Genomic DNA, 20,597 nt, shown 5'->3' with positions numbered 1-20,597 from the left:
CACAAATTATTTTCCTAGCTTATGCATTTCCTACTGCACCTCTCTCTTAATAAGCAATCTCTCTCTCTCTCTCCTTCATTTTCTCTTTCCAAACCTCCTCTCTTTCATTAACCTGCTCTTTACTCTTCCCCTTTTCCAATGTTTTTTTTATTTATAAGAAAATCATCCATCCTCCTTCATATGGTTCCCTCAAAAAAATTTGAAAAGGTGACTATTTGATGTTGCCTTTGTATCTAACATGAAAATATTAATTTTCGGTATTGTGGACTGATATGAGGTTGTACATGGACATGAACCTAATAACTTTCTTTAAAAGTATTGTACCTTGTTTACACTAAACTATGATTGCATGGTAATCAGATGGGTGTGTTTATACAATTTTCTTGTTCTATATAGACCACTGCCTATCTGAGCCGTGTCAAAATGAGAAGCCATGCACAAACAACATCGACAATACTGGTTTCGTGTGTGACTGTGAAGAGGATTTCCTGAGTGAAACGTGCGAAATAATCAGTAAGCAGCAAAGAGTTATTTCATTTTCTGGATTGTGCTATGTATAAAGTAAACTATGTCATGCTTTATATGATATTTATAATTTTGGGAGACTGAGATAATATACGTAACATATATTTTGTTGAATGTAAATGGAGCATCTCAGTGAAGTTCGTGGAAGGTCTATTTTAAAAGCATATAAACCCAACTAAAACCGAACATGTTGGGAACTGGCCACACTATATATTATAAGACTTGAATTTCAATGTTTCACCTTCTGATAGAGTGCACTTGATACCAATCATATATCATTAGCGCAGTGGGAAATATGCAATTTATTTCAGATACACTTTTGCCATTGATATTGTTTTGTTTTGTAAACAGTCTGTAACTAATCAATTTCCTTTGATTTTGTCACAGATCATTGTGCCGATGACCCCTGCCAGAACAACCGACCATGTAGTAACACCAACGATAACTCTGGTTTCGTATGTGACTGTGGCAGAGATTTTGTAGGAGATGTGTGTGAATATGCGAGTAAGTAAAGAAATAATACTGTCTTATCATTTTCTTCTCAAAGCATACAAAAGTATAAACAAATGTACAAAATGATGGATACAAAATTGTATGAAATAAACAGTGTATAGAGAATAGATATCTCATCAAATATATTCCAGGAACGATCATGTAAACTAATTGCTTGTAGGTTGTAAGTCACCAAGTCTTGCTCTTTTTCAGATTTTTGTCAGAACGACCCTTGTCAAAATTCAAGATCCTGCTCAAACAATAATGATAACACTGGCTTCGTTTGTGATTGTGGAGATGAATTCACTGAAGACAATTGTGAATTTACCAGTAAGTAAATACCCGGAGTGACATTTTAATATCTCTGCTACTCCTAAATTTTCTCGAGATTTAAATTCTGGCTTTAAGAATATAAAAGAAAATAAGACTCTCTCCGTTGAGGCCATGATGCAGTAGTTCTTACTATCGAGTCCTTTTGTGGTCTTACCTTGGAAAACGAAAATGCCACTGTCCATTTTGATGTGCAATTGTTCAACAGGGGTAGAGGTATTGCAGGAGTAGCATTTTGAGGGTCTTTGCATTGGCGAGGGATGTAAACCGGGATCTCGGGGTAAAAAGAGTGATATTACAAATTGTTTTCCTGTTTCTGTTTCAGACTATTGTAATGGTGATCCATGTGAGAATAACCAACCTTGTACTAACAACGATGACAACTCTGGATTCGTATGCAACTGTGGGGACGAATTCTTCGGCGATATGTGTGAATTTACAAGTAAGTGTTTACTAAATTCCTGGCATTTGCAGTATTTATTCCTCTTATATAAACTTATTTTTAAAAGAAACTACATTTTACATAGCTCTTTTGTAATAAAGTTGAAAAAATCTTTAGTTTTTTTTCTTCCTACCTTAAAGATAATGAGAAGAAAAAGAGCTACCATTTTCTCTAAAACAACTAATGAAATTTAAAAAGAATCCTCAAATTAAGACAGCAATCTAGGTAATAGATATTGCTATGAACACGATGTTTCATTATTCCTTTCATTGTTTACTCAGATAATACATATTTCTTTATATTGGGTAATGGCAAAGTGTCCAACATGACATGTGCTTTTGGTATCGCTACCATTAGCGTAATTAGTGATTGTGATATCAAGGTATCCTTCATTCATGAATTAAATACATACATGAATGTTTTATGTAGTATGGGAACTTCACAGAACCGTCCTGCTCACCTTGTTCACAGGCTCCACGATATTTCATGAGTTGGATCTATTTATCCCTTCCCAGATTCTATTTCTGACAGAGAGTACTTAATAAAAATCATATATTATTAGTACAGTGGGATTCATTTCAGGTACATTTTTGCCATTGATATTGTTTTGTAAACAGTCTGTAAATATCAATTTTCCTTTGATTTTAACACAGATCATTGTGCTGATGACCCTTGCCAGAACAATCGTCCATGTAGTAACACTAACGATAACTCCGGTTTCGTATGTAACTGTGGCAGAGATTTTGTCGGAGACGCTTGTGAAAATGCGAGTAAGTAAAGAAATACTACTGTCTTATCACTTTTTCTCAAAGCATAAAAACAGTACAAGCAAATGTACAAAATGATGAATAAATAGTACGTTTGACAAAGAAAGTTACAATGAAAATCAAGAGTCTAGTACTTTGATAACTTGGAAGAAGTTGTATAATTTAAACAGTGAATAAAGAATAATAGTGAATAAAGAATAATAGTGAATATCAAATGATATTATTTGATTTTTGTAGGGCCAATGATCTCTTAAGTTTGAAAATCTGTTGTGAATTTTAAGCTCTTACTTGGGATAATCACATCGATATAATACATTGCTCTTGGTTTATCACGGTTTCCAGGCGTTATGTTAAGTTCTGGACTTAAGATATCTCTAATATGATAAAAGATATAATTTGATGGAAATACAGCTTTCATACATCCAAACATTAATCATTGACATTATTTCTGCTTTCAGACTTTTGTGTAAACTTCCCCTGTAAGAACGGCGCCACGTGTTCCAACACTGCGAGTAATGATGGATTCGAATGTACCTGTGACGAAGACTCTGGGTTTACAGGACCTACGTGTGAAGATCGTAAGTATATGCTTCATAAATAAATGCTTACATACTTCCAGGATCTTGTTATGATGTTACCCATACTACTCCTAAACCCTGCTGACCAATTTGTAGAAGAGCAGGGGGTCATATCAAATGCATTAAATTTGTTTAATGCTTTCCTGTACCGACAAGTATCGACATTTCGCATTTGATTTTATTGCATCGGTTTTGCACAATGTTTTGTAAATAATCATTTTTATAGGGAATAAGTGAATTCCTCGTAACACTTTAGGGTCAACACTTGTGCTTTAATTCATTTTGAATTAATTAATTATTTTTACATTAAACAAATAGGTTCATCGTGTTTTCTGTCCTGATCCAATATGGCAATGACAAAGGAAATCAGTATGATAATCTTAACGCATTGTCTTTCAGTGTTTTTAAACCTCTGACTAGTGAAGCGAACCGTTATACCGGAAACTAACTTCCTTCTGACAAGCCTAGGGCATTAGTATGTGGTATTTTTAAAAATTTGCTTTGACTCTTTCTATTTTTAAAAATCTTTGCCTGGAAATTATTTTTTCCCCACACAAATACAACTATGCAAACTTAATTGCATGCATGTTTTTTGATGGAGTAAATCTATGAATGTTTTTTTTTCTCTTTATAGCTATCACTCCTCCTGCTTGTGATTCAGATCCGTGTCAGAATGGTGCTCAATGCAGCGATGAGAATGATGGATTCGTCTGCCAATGTACCAACGGCTGGATAGGAACAACATGTCAAACACAAGGTAAAGACACAACTAGTTTTATCCATTTTAACCCGAAAACATCCATACTCACAAGAACAGACAGGCCTTATAAGTAATTGAATTTCAAATATATCTTGTCAGACTCGGTGTTTCATAATACATTTAACTGATGTAAAGTACATCTACCTTATGAGAGGTAAGATCTGCTAATATATTTTAAATGCTACTATGGCATAGGCCTATCTGCATTCCATTTTCAAAAGTATTTTAAGAATAGTGATTTTCTATTTCCAGATTCTACGTTATTTTCAAATAGCTTAATGCGCTCTATAGTTATTCGAAATACAAATTTGATTATAAAGAAATTATTTAGCTATGACGCTATGCTCAACTTAATGGCATTGTTTAATAATGCCAAATCTGAGATGCATGACCCTACGTCTTATCAGCGTCTTTGATTTGGTGTAATATTGAAGCCCTAAAAAAATGCGCTTCAAAACGATCATGAAGTGCCTCAAAAAAGTAAAAATCTTTGAGTAACCGGTTTTATCATACTCATTTTCTCCAATAGCTTGTTGTGTTATACACAACCGTTAGGGAAAACGGGTTTTTGAAATGTCAATTCCAATCATAAATATCTTGATAATCAGACGGGTGATCGGCTTGTAAACGTCATGGAATTCCTGCTCGAGCTAAATCCAGGATTTTGTTTAGAATATCAGAGAGAACATTCATTCTTTCAATTAACAAGAATCGTTCCTCTGTATAATGTATCAGATTTATCGATGTCATTTCAACAATATATTCTTCATGAAACTTAATGAATATGCCTACGGGCATATCTATGGGCTATGGCATATCATATATTTATTCCTAGGTAGTGTTTGATGTTAGATGGTTCGTTAACCTGAAAGTTATTTGTTCCATGTTTTTCCTGATACACTGCCATTAAGCTATAACAATAGCGGATATGTTTGTTTTAATGTCATGTGACTAATGCAATCATGTTTCAAACTGATGGGAAGATCATTGCTAACGGATGAAATATATTTTTGTAACAATTTCCTTAACTATCAGACTTTTGTCGCGACAACCCATGCCAGAATGGTAGACCATGTGAGAACAATGAGGACAACGATGGATTTCTTTGTTATTGTGGAGACGAGTATCTTGGAGACACTTGTGACGTAATCAGTAAGTATAATCACCATGGTGACAAATTCATAATGCCATTCCTGAGTATTTTACATGTTCTTTATTTCTATACACCCTGGCATAAGAATATAACCTGTTCTAATAATATTATTGTCTATTTGTTTTCAATCGTATTTTGTTTTTTAACCTTTACCTCCATTTATTTCAGCTATCCTGACTACATGAGATCGATCTCTCAACAGTTTTTAATCTAAATTTTGTTTGAGAGATGCCTATTTCTTTATCCTTTGAACAGATTTTTGTGCAGGAGACCCGTGTGATAATCAGCGTCCGTGTTCGAACAACGTGGATGATTTAGATTTTGTTTGCGATTGTGGAGATGAATATTTGGGAGTTGTATGTGACATAAGGAGTAAGTTGTTGTGCATAATTATGTAGAGTGTGCATGTGTTTAAACAAATTATATATTGCACGATATATAGACATTCTGGATGTAGTAGCTGTTTGTATCTTCCTTAGAACGGTTTCCTTTTTCCTCTTTCACATTTAGCATGTTTGCATGTCGTCATTCCTTGCTCATTGAAGGATCTAGCAATAAAAATATCTCATTTTTAAGAGAGGGATAACAGAAATATAATAATAATAATAATAATAATAATAATAATAAACATTATTTGTATAGCGCTTATCACTAACACAAACAAAGTCCCTATGCGCTTTTAGAAAAGAAGGAAATAGAGATAGGGCAGAATAGAAATGAACGTTTATGCCTGATACATGAAAATAATTCATTACAAACAACATTTATGATACGCAATTCCTATATAGCTTACATGTAATAAATTGTACATTCAGATAATACAAATTTAAAAATGAAAATTAGAGTCTTAAAAGACTCCTGTTTTACAATATCAGGCAAGCTGTTCCACAATTCGGCCGACGAACTTTTAAAAAAGCGAGTGCCATAATATTTGGTTTGAGTGCTTAGAGTTACCAGGAGGGATTTACTATTTGATCTTAATTTTCTTATAGGGGTATATTGGAGAATGAGATATTGTAAATATGTGACGCAATATCTCTCACATGGTATGACGAATATCCAAAGTCAGTCCGGGTAGAGTTAACTGCCTGTTGAAGGCCATTATGCTGCATTAGCAGTTGCGTTCGGTTTTATTGCGCGTAGTACTTTGTGCTTCAAACACCCCTGTCGCAATGGAGAGTCGAGTATGAACATCGCAGATCACGCTGATTGCATATGCTGTTCGTGTCTATTTGCAAGTAAGTTGGTCTTACATTCAGTGATATAGTTTATGCCATTTTGAAAAGGATATAAACGGCATGTGATCTAGAACCTCTTTTCGCCTGTTTAGCTTCATTCTCTCTCACTGATACTGTTTTCATAATACATCTATATTTGACTTTTGACATTATTACTTCTAACAATATGTTTGTCTAACTATTGATTTATTAGAAATAATAATACCTCACACTTTTCTTGTAGTTTTATCTTACTTTCAATAAAATCTTCTAATAGAACTCGGCATTCTTTCAATTTTCCCGTCGTTTTGCTCCTCTGTTTCTTAACATGAGTTCAATGTTTAGAGGTATAAATCTTTTTCTCCAGCCTTACCTCAATCTTTCTAAAAATATTGAATTAGATATCGTCATAACGCTATGATATCTAGGAATCGAGTATTTTTAGCAAGTTTAATATAATAGCATTTGTCGTTAGATTTGTATTTTAGTAGAGTTGGTATCTAAATGAAAGAAACGTGAACACGAGAAGGGTATCCAGCTTAGATTAACACTGATATAATGTTGAATAGATATCTCAGCTAACATATTCCAGGGACGACCATGGGAACTAATTGCTTGCAGGTTACTAATCACCAAGTCTTGCTCTTTTCAGATTTTTGTCAGAACAACCCTTGTCAAAACTCGAGACCCTGTTCAAACAACAATGATAATACTGGCTTCGTTTGTGATTGTGGAGATGAATTCACTACAGACACTTGTGAATTTACGAGTAAGTAAATACCCGGAGTGACATTTTTAAGTCTCTGCTACTTCTATATTTCCCCCAACTTTAACAATGTAAAAAAAAGCTACGATATTGGTCAAACATGAGAACATACCATCTCTCATTTAAGGCTGTTATTAAAGGGTACACGTATGCATCTCGGAGATATATTTCGAGATTTAATTTCTGACTCAATATAAAAGAAATTTAGACTCTCTTCCTTGTGGCCATAATGCAGTTGACGTACTATCGAGTCCGTTTGGGGTATTACCTTGGAAAACTAATGTGTCACTGTCCAAATTGTCATGTGCAATTATATTGCAGGTACTTTGGGAATAGCATTTAGAGGATCTTCGTATTGTCAAAGGATGGCAACGAGGACCTTGAGTTAAAAATAGTGATATAAGAACCACTGGTAGAATCGTTTTTCGTGTTCTATTTCAGACTATTGTAATGGTGATCCATGTGAGAATAACCAACCTTGTATAAACAACGATGAAAACACTGGGTTCGTATGTAACTGCGAGGACGAATTCATCGGCGATATGTGCGAATTTACAAGTAAGTCCTATTAAAATCCTGGCAATTAGAATTAAACTTTTCTTAACTATGTAAAGGCAACTACATTTACATAGCTCTTTTGTCATTTTAACTGTTCCTTTAGACTTGAAAAAGCACAGAATAAGCCGAACTTATAGATGATGAACAAAATAGCAACCATTTTCTCTAGAAAAATTAACGAGGTAACAAATTGTCCTAAAAATAACACGATGTTTCATTAATTAATATCATTGTTTACTCAGCTAATGCATACTTCTCGAGATTGGGCGATTCGGATTGTAGTGTCTCCCCAACTTTAACAATGTAAAAAAAGCTACGTTATTGATCAACCATTAAAAAATATCGTCTCTAATTTAAGGCTCTTATTTTAATACACTTTTTCATAATTTTAATTCACCGTGCTCATGAGCTTCTGGTATGTAAAACTTCACGCAGTTATGATATCTAATGAGTCGGATCCATTTATCCTTTCCAAGATTTCTGCCTGAGTGATCCTTGTCGTAATGGGCGCTCTTGTGAGAACAATCCAGCTAATACAAACTTCAGATGTGATTGTGGTGAGGAGTATCTAGGATTCAGGTGTCAATGGACAAGTAAGCTACTAAAATAGTTGATGATTATGATGATGGTGGTTATTTTACCTGACTGCTAAGAAATCATAAATGCTTGTGAGTAAGCAATCAGACGGCCGACGGATTTAGGTCCTCTCCGAGGGGACCTGGTAATGAGGATTAATGCCTTACCAAAGGGCACTTAGCGCATCGCCTTGGTTTCGAACCCGGGACACCGGATTACGAGACCACCCATAGGAAAGTGAAAAGAATCTGCCGCAGACCTGCCGCAGACTTTTAGTCTGCGGTAAAGAGTATGCCGAAGTATGCAGCAGAAAGAAATTTTGCTGCAGACTTGCCGCATACCAGTATGCCACAGGAACAGTCTGCGGCGGATCTGCGGCAGGATGAAATTTTGCTGCAGACTTGCCGCATACTAGTATGCCACAGGAACAGTCTGCAGCTGATCTGCGGCAGGATGAAACTTTGCTCCAGACTTGCCGCATACTAGTATGCCACAGGAACAGTCTGCGGCAGATCTGCGGCAGGATGAAATTTTGCTGCAGACTTGCCGCATACTAGTATGCCACAGGAACAGTCTGCGGCACATCTGCGGCAGGATGAAACTTTGCTCCAGACTTGCCGCATACTAGTATGCCACAGGAACAGTCTGCGGCAGATCTGCGGCAGGATGAAATTTTGCTGCAGACTTGCCGCATACTAGTATGCCACAGGAACAGTCTGCGGCAGATCTGCGGCAGGATGAAACTCTGCTCCAGACTTGCCGCATACTAGTATGCCACAGGAACAGTCTGAGGCAGATCTGCGGCAGGATGAAATTTTGCTGCAGACTTGCCGCATACTAGTATGCCACAGGAACAGTCTGCGGCAGATCTGCGGCAGGATGAAACTTTGCTCCAGACTTGCCGCATACTAGTATGCCACAGGAACAGTCTGCGGCAGATCTGCGGCAGATCTGCGGCAGGGCGAAACTTTGCTCCAGACTTGCCGCATACCAGTACGCCACAGGAACAGTCTGCGGCAGGTCTGCCACAGGAAATCCCATTAAAGTCTAATAGGGCCAATTGAAACCAATCATCTCATGCATATTCATTATTACTTTACACGTGTGACAGAAAAATACATTTATCATGATTTGTTAAGCAAATTAAGACAATGCACATCATTTTTGTGATTTCTATTTTCCTTTTGCTATTATTAACCAATAGATTATTTTGTCTGATCATGTTACAATTACATTCACGTTTAAGCAATAGATATATTGATTACTAACCAAGAAACTATGATTACTAACCAAGAAACAATATACATATTTAGTATATATATATATGTGTACGAGCCTGTGTCACTTTAAATTATACTCTTGAATACACTTCAAATGATCAATGTGATGAAGTTAATACAATTGAGAATAGAATATACCTAATTGGTAATATTGATATATATTGGTATTACCTATAAATTGGTAATATCGACATTGCCAATATCGATTATGAAGTATCGGTGAATTATCACTATCTTCTACATGCATACTTTATTGCCACGTACTGGATATGAAAGAGTATGCGGCAGGTCTGCAGCAGGTCTATATGAGATATGAATATTCATGACGAAGAGTCTGCGGCAGGTCTGCAGCAAGTCTGCGGCAGACCTGCCGCAGACTCTTCATCATACTGAAAGAGTATGCGGCAAGTCTGCAGCAAGTCTGCGGCAGACCTGCCGCAGACTCTTCATCATACTGAAAGAGTATGCGGCAAGTCTGCAGCAAGTCTGCGGCAGACCTCCCGCAGACTCTTCATCATACTGAAAGAGTATGCGGCAAGTCTGCGGCAAGTCTGCGGCAAAACTAATTTGCATGTGAAAAAGATGACTGTCTGCGGCAGGTCTGCTGCAGATCTGCGGCAAGTCTGCCGCAGGAGTATGCGGCAGGCTCATTTCTTTCCTATGGGCACTGCTCTACCGACTGAGCTATCGCGACTCCAATTATCAATCCTATCTACTCTTAATTTTGATTTATTCACCTGCGTATATCTTACCAATGTACCATCATACTTCATCTTTATGTTGCGGTATTTTTTTTAGAGATAATTGTTGTAATATGATCCTTATTATTAGTTAATTGGCATTACCTTTGCTCGGAGACGGCAGTGGAGGGGGTGGGGGGGGGGGGGGATGGACGAAAGAGTGAATCATATGGCCCTCTAGTCTCTTCTTCTTTTATATGGCAATGCAGATTTACAAGTTCATCTACACAGAATCATGTTACTCCATTGCTTGCCTACGGCTACCAGTGCCTAATGGGAATGAAGAATGCATTAGTCAACGTGTCACTTTGTAACGCCTTTGTTAGAACAAAAAAATGTTTTGGAATCAGTACTTATGTTTCAGAAGACTTATATATATCTCCCAACGTTATTAGAAGGCATAGTCATAACTGAATAACAACCAACAACTCATCCCTTTTTTTGTGCAGATTTCTGTTTTGATGATCCATGCGAGAACGGAAAACCGTGTTCCAACAATGATGACAACTCCGATTTCGTTTGTGACTGTGGCGACGATTTTATTGGAAAAACGTGTGGATTTCCAGTTTCTAGTAAGTACATGGAAAGGAGTAAACTTAGATAATGAGTTCTCACATCTAGTTGACTAATACAGTTGTATCTAAATGGTAACGGCTGCTGTCCATAATTTCACTCATTGATATTAAAAGGTGTCAATTTGGGCTTATTTTGAAGAGTTTTAAGTTTTGCGATTTTAAATACATTAAAGGTATAGGTCAGTTCTGGTCATGCGATTGCATTGTAAAAGAAACGTTGTGGAATCGATCAGAAAAGTTTGATCATCTAGCATATAAAGTATTGGTGTGTACTGCAAGGTTCTGGAATCATCAAAATGAAAAGAAATTTGGCCCAGTCTTGGTCAAGTTACAAGCACTGTACACAGAAAGATGTATATGGGACTACCCTATATCTATCCAATCCGGATAGATATAACAATTGACCAAATATATCAATTAGTAGGCGGTTTCCCTGCACAATTTGTATCATCACGTATTAGTCAAAACATATTCTCTCACATGATTGTTAACAAGAGCTTCCATTTCATTTTTTGAGAGGGAGCGTTTCCAAAACTGGTCTTTACCTTTAAGAGCAGTGAATAACTTCTAAATATTTGCAATAAGAAATGATGTATTTGACAACTTTTGCGATACCATTATCATGAGCAGTATTAAATGTATTTGGATAATATACGATCTATCTCATCCTCAGCTACAGATTTCTGTATGGACACCCCCTGTCAGAACGGACGGCCTTGTTCAAACAACGAAGATGACGATGATTTTGTATGTGATTGTGGCGATGAGTATATTGGAGATCGCTGTGAATTCACTAGTAAGTCAATTCTTTCAACAAACTGCCTTCCCTTAAACGATAAATTCATGGATATTTTTGTAAAAAACAAGGACATTATGATTATTAAAAAAAGAATCTGGGGGGGGGGGGAAACTTGTATCTTAATGCACGAATTGTACCATTTCATTAATACTAGAGTTGTATAGAAATTACTAATAAATACATTTCATAATTAAATAGCTAAATTATAAGTGGTTAAATTTTGCAAAAAAACTGAGCGCAAATTCTATTAAGAAAGATAAGTTATATAAGAAATCTTTTTATTTTACATTTTTACTTTTTAATGAAGTGAAAGTATTGTATTTATTAGGTTTACATTTCCTAATTTAATTTAGATTATATTTATATTTAGATGTTTCTATGTCATATATCTCTACATGACTGTTAATACAGTTAACAACCAAATTATTCTTAAACTTACCGAGTTGCTTTTTTAGTATGTGAACAATCGTTTTTTCCCGATTTGTATTTATTGAGAATGTTACATATTAAAGCTTATATCTATAGACGTATCCAACAAATGCCCTTTTCTGCCAGTCCATCTTTCATTCTCGAGTTACGAAAACACACACAAAAAAAACTTCAAATTTACAAGGAGTATGATCAATTTAGTGGTTAACTGTATGTAATTTCGTCATATTTAGGTAATTAAATATGTTTTTCTCACTCCCTCTCTTTGAGCTTTTCGTTCGTTTGTCAATATATCTTGGTGCATGTTATAGGGTTTGAATTCCTTCCTTGATACCCCCCTCTAGTTTGTTTGTTGCATGTTAATCGTACTTTTTCAGATTTGAGAATTTAGAACATTGACTAAGGTTAGAAATATTCTTTAAATTTGTCATATGTTTATGAGAAGAAAAAAAATCACTCGACAAAATTATTTATTTGAGGTCTAATAATTGTCTTGATTGTGTTGTATAGACTTTTGCTTAGATAACCCGTGTGAAAATCAGCGAACATGCTTGAACAACGATGATAACACTGGCTCCGAATGCGACTGTGGCGATGAATTTGTCGGTGGAAATTGCGAGTTCACAAGTAAGTTTCCATTTTGTTTTCTTGGGTCAAATTATGAGTTTAAGCATGATTATCATATCATTTTTTCATGAAATACAACCTTTGTTACATATTCGTAATGATTTTAATTATAATCTTAGCATGTGTGATTACGATTTGGACAAGGTTAAATCGGACATCTCAGTTTACCGAATGTATTTTAATGTATACTAGAGTTTCTGTGGTTTAGCGGATAAGACTTTCAACCACAGGGTAAGGGCTTCAATATTGTGGATGGAGGCGAGTTACACCGCGTTTTACCGAACAATTTGTAATAATATCGGTGATTTGAGATTTAAGATTGCAAAGAACTCACTTTAAAGATATCGAAAAACTTTCATAAACAACCAAAAAAATACAACAATATTTCATTATAAAGGAGGATACAGAAATAACGAAGCCTTTCATGTCAGTCATTAAACAAAATATTTCCTTCTCCACCATCATCTTATTATGCAAGTTTCATTACCACTATTAATTTGGGGTCGGCTAATATTCTGTTCAGTTTTTCTGACTCTTTGTTGTTTCCATGATTCATCTGAATTTCGGTCTTTGTTAAAATGATGTCATAGATCATTTGAGCTCCAAGTTACCTGATATATATCATTTCCGAATACATATTTGATTTGATTTGATTTGATTTATTGGTTTCTGCATCTTTTTTCTTTTTTTCATCATACATTTTCATGAACATATTATGGCTTGATACAATATTTCAAGTGTATATAATTTTATACAGATAATAAACGATATTAAACAAATATATTGAATTTAAACAAATATATCGAATGCATATTTAACATACATTAGATGCAGGAGGGCTACAGAAATAAGCAAAGTAGCTTGACGTGCCCGCAGCCCTCAACTTAGATACAACAATACAAATACAAAATAAAAAAGAGTGACTTGCAGAGAAGAAAAGGAAAGGGGAGAGAAGAAGCGTTGGTAATAAAACAATAAATCTCATACATCTGCTGATTGAATGCAGGTTCATTCGTGAATGGAAAAACCGATGCCAGGTCATGGTCATGACTTATCTGTTGATATTTGGAGAAGGTATATCCAATCAAATCACTTTTTGATTTCAGATTTCTGTATAAACGACCCATGTGAGAATGACCGACCTTGTTCCAATAATGGAGATAATTCTGGATTCGTTTGCGACTGTGGTGATGAGTTTCTGGGAGATGCATGCGAAGTCACCAGTGAGTTACAGAAACACGCTTCATTCTTCAGAGAGTCGTCGTGAATTAGAATAGTATAGCTTCATGCATGCGTAACCGATATCATTGTTATCACAAGAAAACATATAGGTAGTATTAAGACGATCATGAATTACATCTCATAATTTGTTTCATCACTAATCTATATATTTGTCGTCTTAAAGCATTGTCTGTATCATTTTAGAATATTCCAAGCCTACTGAGGATTTATGCCACCCCCCGTAAATCATTAGATGTTCTCATACATGTATACTACTAAATGATATTAGTTTATCTGTAAAATATTAGTAGAAATTCGTATTGAATTTTCTGAACGTTTTCTTTTTTGAACAGAGGCTTCTCAATATTTAACACTGTATGATAATAATATATTTCCTAGTAAATTTATCAAACCGTTAACATGTATTTTTGAAATTATTCCTGTATTTTGTAAGTTTTCATTATACAAAAATAGTATGGTGTACATTGATTATGAGATAGATGTGTCTATTACGGCCTTTATATTGTCCTTTCTATAACTTACTCTATTGTTTACTTCTTTGGTTGCACAAAGATGGATTTCCCTTTTGGCGCAACACTGATTTCTAATTAACACATCTTATACTATTTAGAACTTGTTATTCATTTATCTTTTTCTTTTCTATTGAACATGGTGATTAATATTTCTGACATTTTATGTATAGGACTGAATAGTTTAAAATACAGGTTGTAGAAATATAAATTATTACCCTTTAAATTTACTTTTATTTTGAATGAATGTATGTACTTTTGTCACATTATTGTTACACAATTATAGTTCTTCAATGTCACGGAAATAAAATTACTATAGTACTAAACAATTCGATTATGAACTCCTTCTATAAATTTGTCATAAAATTCATTTTTTGTTGTTGTTGAATGCGTTTCTCTAATTTGAAGGTTTAAAAGCTATCACACATTTGGAAATAAGATTTTATATGGCGTTTCGTACAAAAAGTAAAATTCACCATTGGAGCAACTTCGAGATGCTGAATTATTATTATTATTATCGTCATTTTTTACTTTTCAGTTCGTTATGCTTATCTCTGTGATCTTTCTTTTTAACCTTTGTCTATTACAGCGAATCGTATGTTCTTGTCTCCTCCGTCCACTAAACATGATATTCATCTTATTTTCAAGATGATTTCAATACCAGATATATTTAATTTCTTGTCACTATTTATCTCCTTTGTTTTTTAAAGTTATATCGAATATTACGTCTATTCATTCTATTTATTTTCTTCTCTCTTTATTAATTTTGTATTTATTTCTGCCCTTTATATTTAACTCAATTCGATGCCTTTCTCTTACTCGTTCTCTCCTTATCGCACCGTTTCTATATTTATGTTTATATCTCTTCCTTTCCCCCCTTTTTTTTTTAACTTCCCCTTCTTTTTCTTCTGCATTTCTTAATTGTTGATGTACGCTAACTTATACATCCTCCCACCCTTTCTTCTCTAGATCACTGCCGTTCATCACCCTGTAAGAATGAGGGACTGTGTTCCAACAGTAATGATGATACTGACTTCGTTTGTAGCTGCCGGGACACTGGATATACAGGCCCTATGTGTGAAGAGATAGATCGTAAGTTCGTCGTAGAAGAGTCTCAAGAACGATTGAATGTATTTTGTTTACTCTAATCTTCTTCTTAAAATTTTCGGTGAAGGAAGAGAGAGAGAGAGAGAGAGTGTGTATATGTATTTATGTGTGTGTGCGTGTATTGTGAGCTTGTGCGTGTGTTTGAGTTAGATGAAATTAAAGATTTAGAATGGTGAGATATATTTGTTGGGTTGGCAGGTAGTTCATATAGAATAAAAATGTGTAATACTATATAATCTTCATGGTGAAGTATGTTAAATTTATGTCAAGATCGGGGGGGGGGCGAGTACAAACTTTAGAAAAGATGGAAAAAACATTTTTAAGTATAGGGATGAGGAAAAGAAAATAGCCATTAGAATGGGAAAGCTGGGATCACATCTCTTAAAGTGGGAGAAGCTTAAGATTAACTAATTTTTGTTTTCTTCTCCACCGTGAGCTTGTTAAAATTGTAACTCTATTTTGCAGCCTGGTTAACTTACTTATTTAGTATATTTGGCATTTAACACTTCTTTGACCACCCTCTGCTAGGAAAAAATGCTAATAAAGTGTCTATACTCCAACACCTGATGATGAATACTTATAGTAACACAAATCATGTTTTCGATCATTTAATGAGATATGGTGAGAGTTGATAATTATAAAGAATTCAAAGGAAGTTTTCTATCATCTCTTACGACCTTATTATTATTATTATTTCCTAGTATCCACCGAATCTCCAATCAACTGCGAAGGGCCTTCCCCGTGCCAGAACGGTGCAATATGCGTCTTTGATGTTTGTGTCTGTCAGACGGGCTACAACGGAAGGTTCTGCGAAAATGGTAACTATCTTTATAGAGACAGGCGCGTACGCAGGGGGGTGTTTTTTTTTTTGGGGGGGGGGGGGGCGACCCCCCTCAAATTTTGTTTATGTGTGTATTTTGGAGGACCCCCCTAATTTTGTTTTTTAATAAAATAAAAAAAATTGTGCAAACGGGTGACCCAAAACAGGTGACATTATCCCCCCCCCCCTCCCCAAACGGAACGAAATACAGATCGGCCAAATTTGCGGGACAAAAAATGTGCTCTTTGAGTCAAAGGCTCTTTGGTAAGTGCGAGAAAATTGTGCCCATGTTAGAAAAAATAGATATATGGTTACTTAATGACCATTTCATATGGCCTAATTTTGATTTTAAAATCCATTTCCTATACAGTTGTAACCGAGGCTCCAGTTGAAGGTTGCGGGGGTCCGCTCCCGTGTAAGAATGGCGCCCGATGCCTCTCCAATGTTTGTGTTTGTCAAGCTGGTTTCACCGGAACATTATGCGAAAACAGTAAGTACCATTGACTTATTCTGAAGAAGAAAAAAGCTTAGCAAAGTAAAAATCTCGTAAAGATTACAGTTGTAAATTATTATTTATTGCTAATTGTTTATCTGGAGAAAAAGAAAAAAAAGATGTGTTTTCTATCTTGTTGGGGAAGAAATGTATTTGCGATAAAAATGAGGTGATATTTCTTTGAAATTACATTCTAGTTAACCCTTAAAGTGCATGGCTATACCTGAATTCTTAAGGTCGGGGTCTACTCTTTGAATTGAATTGAATTTATTCACCACCATTGAAACAAAAGATATATATAAATGTACAATGACAATGACAATGTCAATATAACATAAATACATGACATGAATTATAAAAAATACATGTTCTACATCGATATACATGTACATTTTGAAACTGTTAACAAATAGTTATAAGTAATTTTAGTGTCAAGAGTAAAACAATAAATGACTATTTACAATGAGTTTGTGATCGATTGTAAAATTGAGTCAAACATAGCACATGAGCTAGTCGTGGAATCACTTTGAATATACATTTTCCCAGTCGTGTAATCTTCATAGATACAAACGTCTATTGAACCTTTTAAGTACTTTTTTTATATAACCATTACAAAAAATGTAGCTGCTCTTCACAACCGACTATTGAATGCACCATACTTCTCTTAATGTAAGCCATTGCCAGTTATGCAAACTGTGCTCTGTTTCCCTAAAAAATGCTCTTTGTTTAGGGTTCCATATACTAGTGACCAATGACATAACGATCAGCTATACGTATTGCTTCTGTAAAGAGAAAATAATAATTTAAATCCAAATTTCCATTCTGGAACATTAAAAGGGATTTGCAGGTGAAGTAGTCGCCACACACGTATACATGTTCAACCCGAGCTCTGCGTTCCATACCTTATTATAATGCTCTTGAATCATGTTCCATTTGTATGTGGTTTAAGCGATCTTATAATACTTGTCATTACATAGTGATATGTCTTCTTTAAATACTAGATGTGCATATAGATGAAGATCAAAATGAAAAAGAAAGGTAGATTCAAGAACATGCCTTTATTTCTTCTATTGTAGACATAGATGATTGTGCTTCTGAGCCATGCCCTTCACTAACATCAAACTGTGTGGACCTAGTCGATGGATTTGCCTGCTCGTGTAAGAATGGATATACAGGAGAATTGTGCGATCAAGGTAGCTTGAAAAATCTATCTATGACTCTGATTTGACTCTGATAAAACAGACTAACGCAAGATAATCTTCCTCGTTGTATCAGTTTGATCATGGTCCTATTACGGATGGAAATTCAGCGTGATTCTTTCTTTGATCCTATGATAGTCACCGCCTTCTGATTATTTGCATCTTAATGAGAACATTCAGCTGTTTTAACAATAACGACTGAGTAAGCATTTTTGGGCATTGACAAAGGAGCAGTTTCCCTCTCTTGGGTTTTGTTTGGATGGTGTGCTCTGTAAGAGTATGTCTTCAATAAAAACATCCCCAATGGGGAGCAGCAAAGTTGAAAAGCAGACGATTTTGGTGATATTAAATTTATTATTACTTATTTGCACACTTTTGCACGCACCAATGACCTTATAAAACAATTAGAAGGCCATGATCTTAATAAGCCCTGTGCGTTGTAATTCTGGAATATTATGAGGAAATTGGGGATAACGGAATTTTTAATCGAAAACAATCCAAACAATACCTTTCTGGTAATATCAACATGTTTTTCAGAAATAGAACACAGTACACGGAACAACAATTTCCAATTATTAACCAGAACTGCACATCGATTTCCCATGATTTAAGGGATTTATTATCTTCTGCGCATGTAAATTAACATGTTTAAAGTCACTATCTTGATTCTGTCCCAATTTATTGTCGGTGACCATCATGAGATCAAGGTGAAGAAACATGTACGGAATGTTATTGAGACGACATTGACGGAGACAATCACAATGAATTCGTTAAGAAAACGAAAGAGTCGTCATAGGTCCATGGTTTGATGGATCTCCAAACAGAACACGATCGCAAAGACTTTCAAAAAATCAACAAAAGGACAATCTCATTTCAATATGTTACGTCCTTGTCTTTAGAAATCATGCTAAGAATACGTAATATATCATTGTCATGTTCGCACATTTTCTCAAGTAACGCTGATTTTTGTTAAGCCTTTGCGATTGTGTTAATGGATTTTAGTCTTAAAATGAGGAATTTCATTTGGTTAATTGATCTTGTTGCCGTGTTCGGTATTGACTAGAAGTGATATTTCCAGTCAATTAATTTATTATTACGTTACTTTAGTCACATTTAACTAATTTTACATATATCGGCTTAACTCCTTTAAGCTTTTACATAAGCATCTTTAAAAAAACGCCAACATTGGCTACAAAAATGCTCTATACCAATAGCCTTTTTATTGTAAATCATTAATTCAACGTCTTTAAACAGATCGCTTTTTGATTCGTTGAAAGTGAATCATTGATATTCCTCTCTTGTGGTCAAATGACATAGCTAAACATAAGTAATAATAGCCCTTATCAATAATGTTTATTTGTTTGTGCTCCTCGTATGTATTGCTTTCCCTCTTGATGTTATTCTCCTTATTTTAATTTTATAAACCTTTATTTTACTTTTAAATATATATATATATTTTTTTAATCTCACTCTCCTTTTCTCTCGATATCTTTGTCTCTATTTATATTTCCTACAACCAAGCTGATAATGGAATCAACGACACTCAAAGCCAGTCCAACCTGCTGATCGACCCGTGGTGGATTGCTCTTATCTGCCTGATAGCAGTCATGGTTCTAACCGTCATCGGTCTATCCATCTGTACATGTCGAACCGTCAAGGCCGCGAAGACCAAGTCTGACATCAGCCCGTAGTCTCACATAGGACATCACATGGACTTTAAAACAAAACCAAGGTCACAAACTTATTCCACGTAGTCCGTCTTTGTCTTTGAAGTATCGTAAGAAATGATTATATCATTTATTGAAACTCGTATCCACTTCCATACTATAACCACTACTGCTACGAGTAATAGTAGAAGTAGTACTTTTACCACTACTACTAGTAGTTGTAGAAGTAGTACTACTACTACTCTACCACTACTACTTCTACAACAACTACTACTACTACTTCTTTTACTCTTCTCTGAGGTTATTTCATCCATTAGATAAGGTTCACGTAAAGCTCCATATACAGAGGCGACAGCTTGATACGATATTATGTAAGTTTATTTGACAAAACGTATAATTCACTTGGACTTAATAAATTCTCAAGTATTTTCTGTAAAGATTCGAATGATTTCTTTATTAATGTATATTTTTACACTGAAATTTTCTAAGTTATAATGTCACCAAGAGTTCCTGCGTAACTTGAATGAGTGAATGTGAAACTACGTTGATTTCAATTTGAAGCTCTTCATTTTGTGATAGCGATTTAATGCTAATTTTATAATAGGGAAAAAATAGAATGAAATGTTATGTTGCATACATTGTCTTTTATTTTAAAGATGATATGTCCCTTTTGCAGCGAAGATCAAATTATGTAGAACTTTGCGGGAATTATGAATATGTCATGTATGTCCTATCTGTGAAATGTAAACATTAGCAGTGTTCTAGCATTCAAATTATGCAAGGAAACCCGTTTAACTTTTCGACTTCACTGTCAGAAACTATTGAGTGACTGACTGACATCTTTTTTCTTTGGTAATAACATACCTAAAATGAGCTGTAACAACTTGTAATGGCCCAAATTAAACTGATTGAATCTTTGTGCAGCACCAAACGTACAACCATTCGG

At 35.0% G+C, this 20,597-nt stretch overlaps 1 protein-coding gene across 1 annotated transcript; it reads left to right on the top strand.

The window, feature by feature from the left end:
* The first annotated feature begins 357 nt into the window (after window positions 1-357).
* LOC583708 (fibropellin-1) lies at window positions 358-20,256 on the top strand. The gene is made up of 21 exons (XM_030992439.1): window positions 358-513; window positions 913-1,029; window positions 1,231-1,347; window positions 1,673-1,789; window positions 2,443-2,559; window positions 3,015-3,134; window positions 3,769-3,891; window positions 4,930-5,046; window positions 5,303-5,419; window positions 6,917-7,033; window positions 7,472-7,588; window positions 8,065-8,181; window positions 10,634-10,756; window positions 11,433-11,555; window positions 12,498-12,614; window positions 13,721-13,837; window positions 15,335-15,457; window positions 16,174-16,290; window positions 16,663-16,782; window positions 17,862-17,978; window positions 19,506-20,256. Exons 4-21 carry the CDS (start codon window positions 1,774-1,776, stop codon window positions 19,673-19,675), a joined length of 2,088 nt encoding a protein of 695 aa, XP_030848299.1. The 5' UTR covers window positions 358-513; window positions 913-1,029; window positions 1,231-1,347; window positions 1,673-1,773; the 3' UTR covers window positions 19,676-20,256.
* The last annotated feature ends 341 nt before the right edge of the window (window positions 20,257-20,597 follow it).

This window comes from Strongylocentrotus purpuratus, unplaced genomic scaffold (assembly GCF_000002235.5).
Source record: "Strongylocentrotus purpuratus isolate Spur 01 unplaced genomic scaffold, Spur_5.0 spur5_scaffold_2, whole genome shotgun sequence".
NCBI classification, from domain to species: domain Eukaryota; kingdom Metazoa; phylum Echinodermata; class Echinoidea; order Camarodonta; family Strongylocentrotidae; genus Strongylocentrotus; species Strongylocentrotus purpuratus.
The sequence above is the reverse complement of the archived record's forward strand: the minus strand, read 5'-3'. Positions and strand labels throughout refer to the sequence as shown.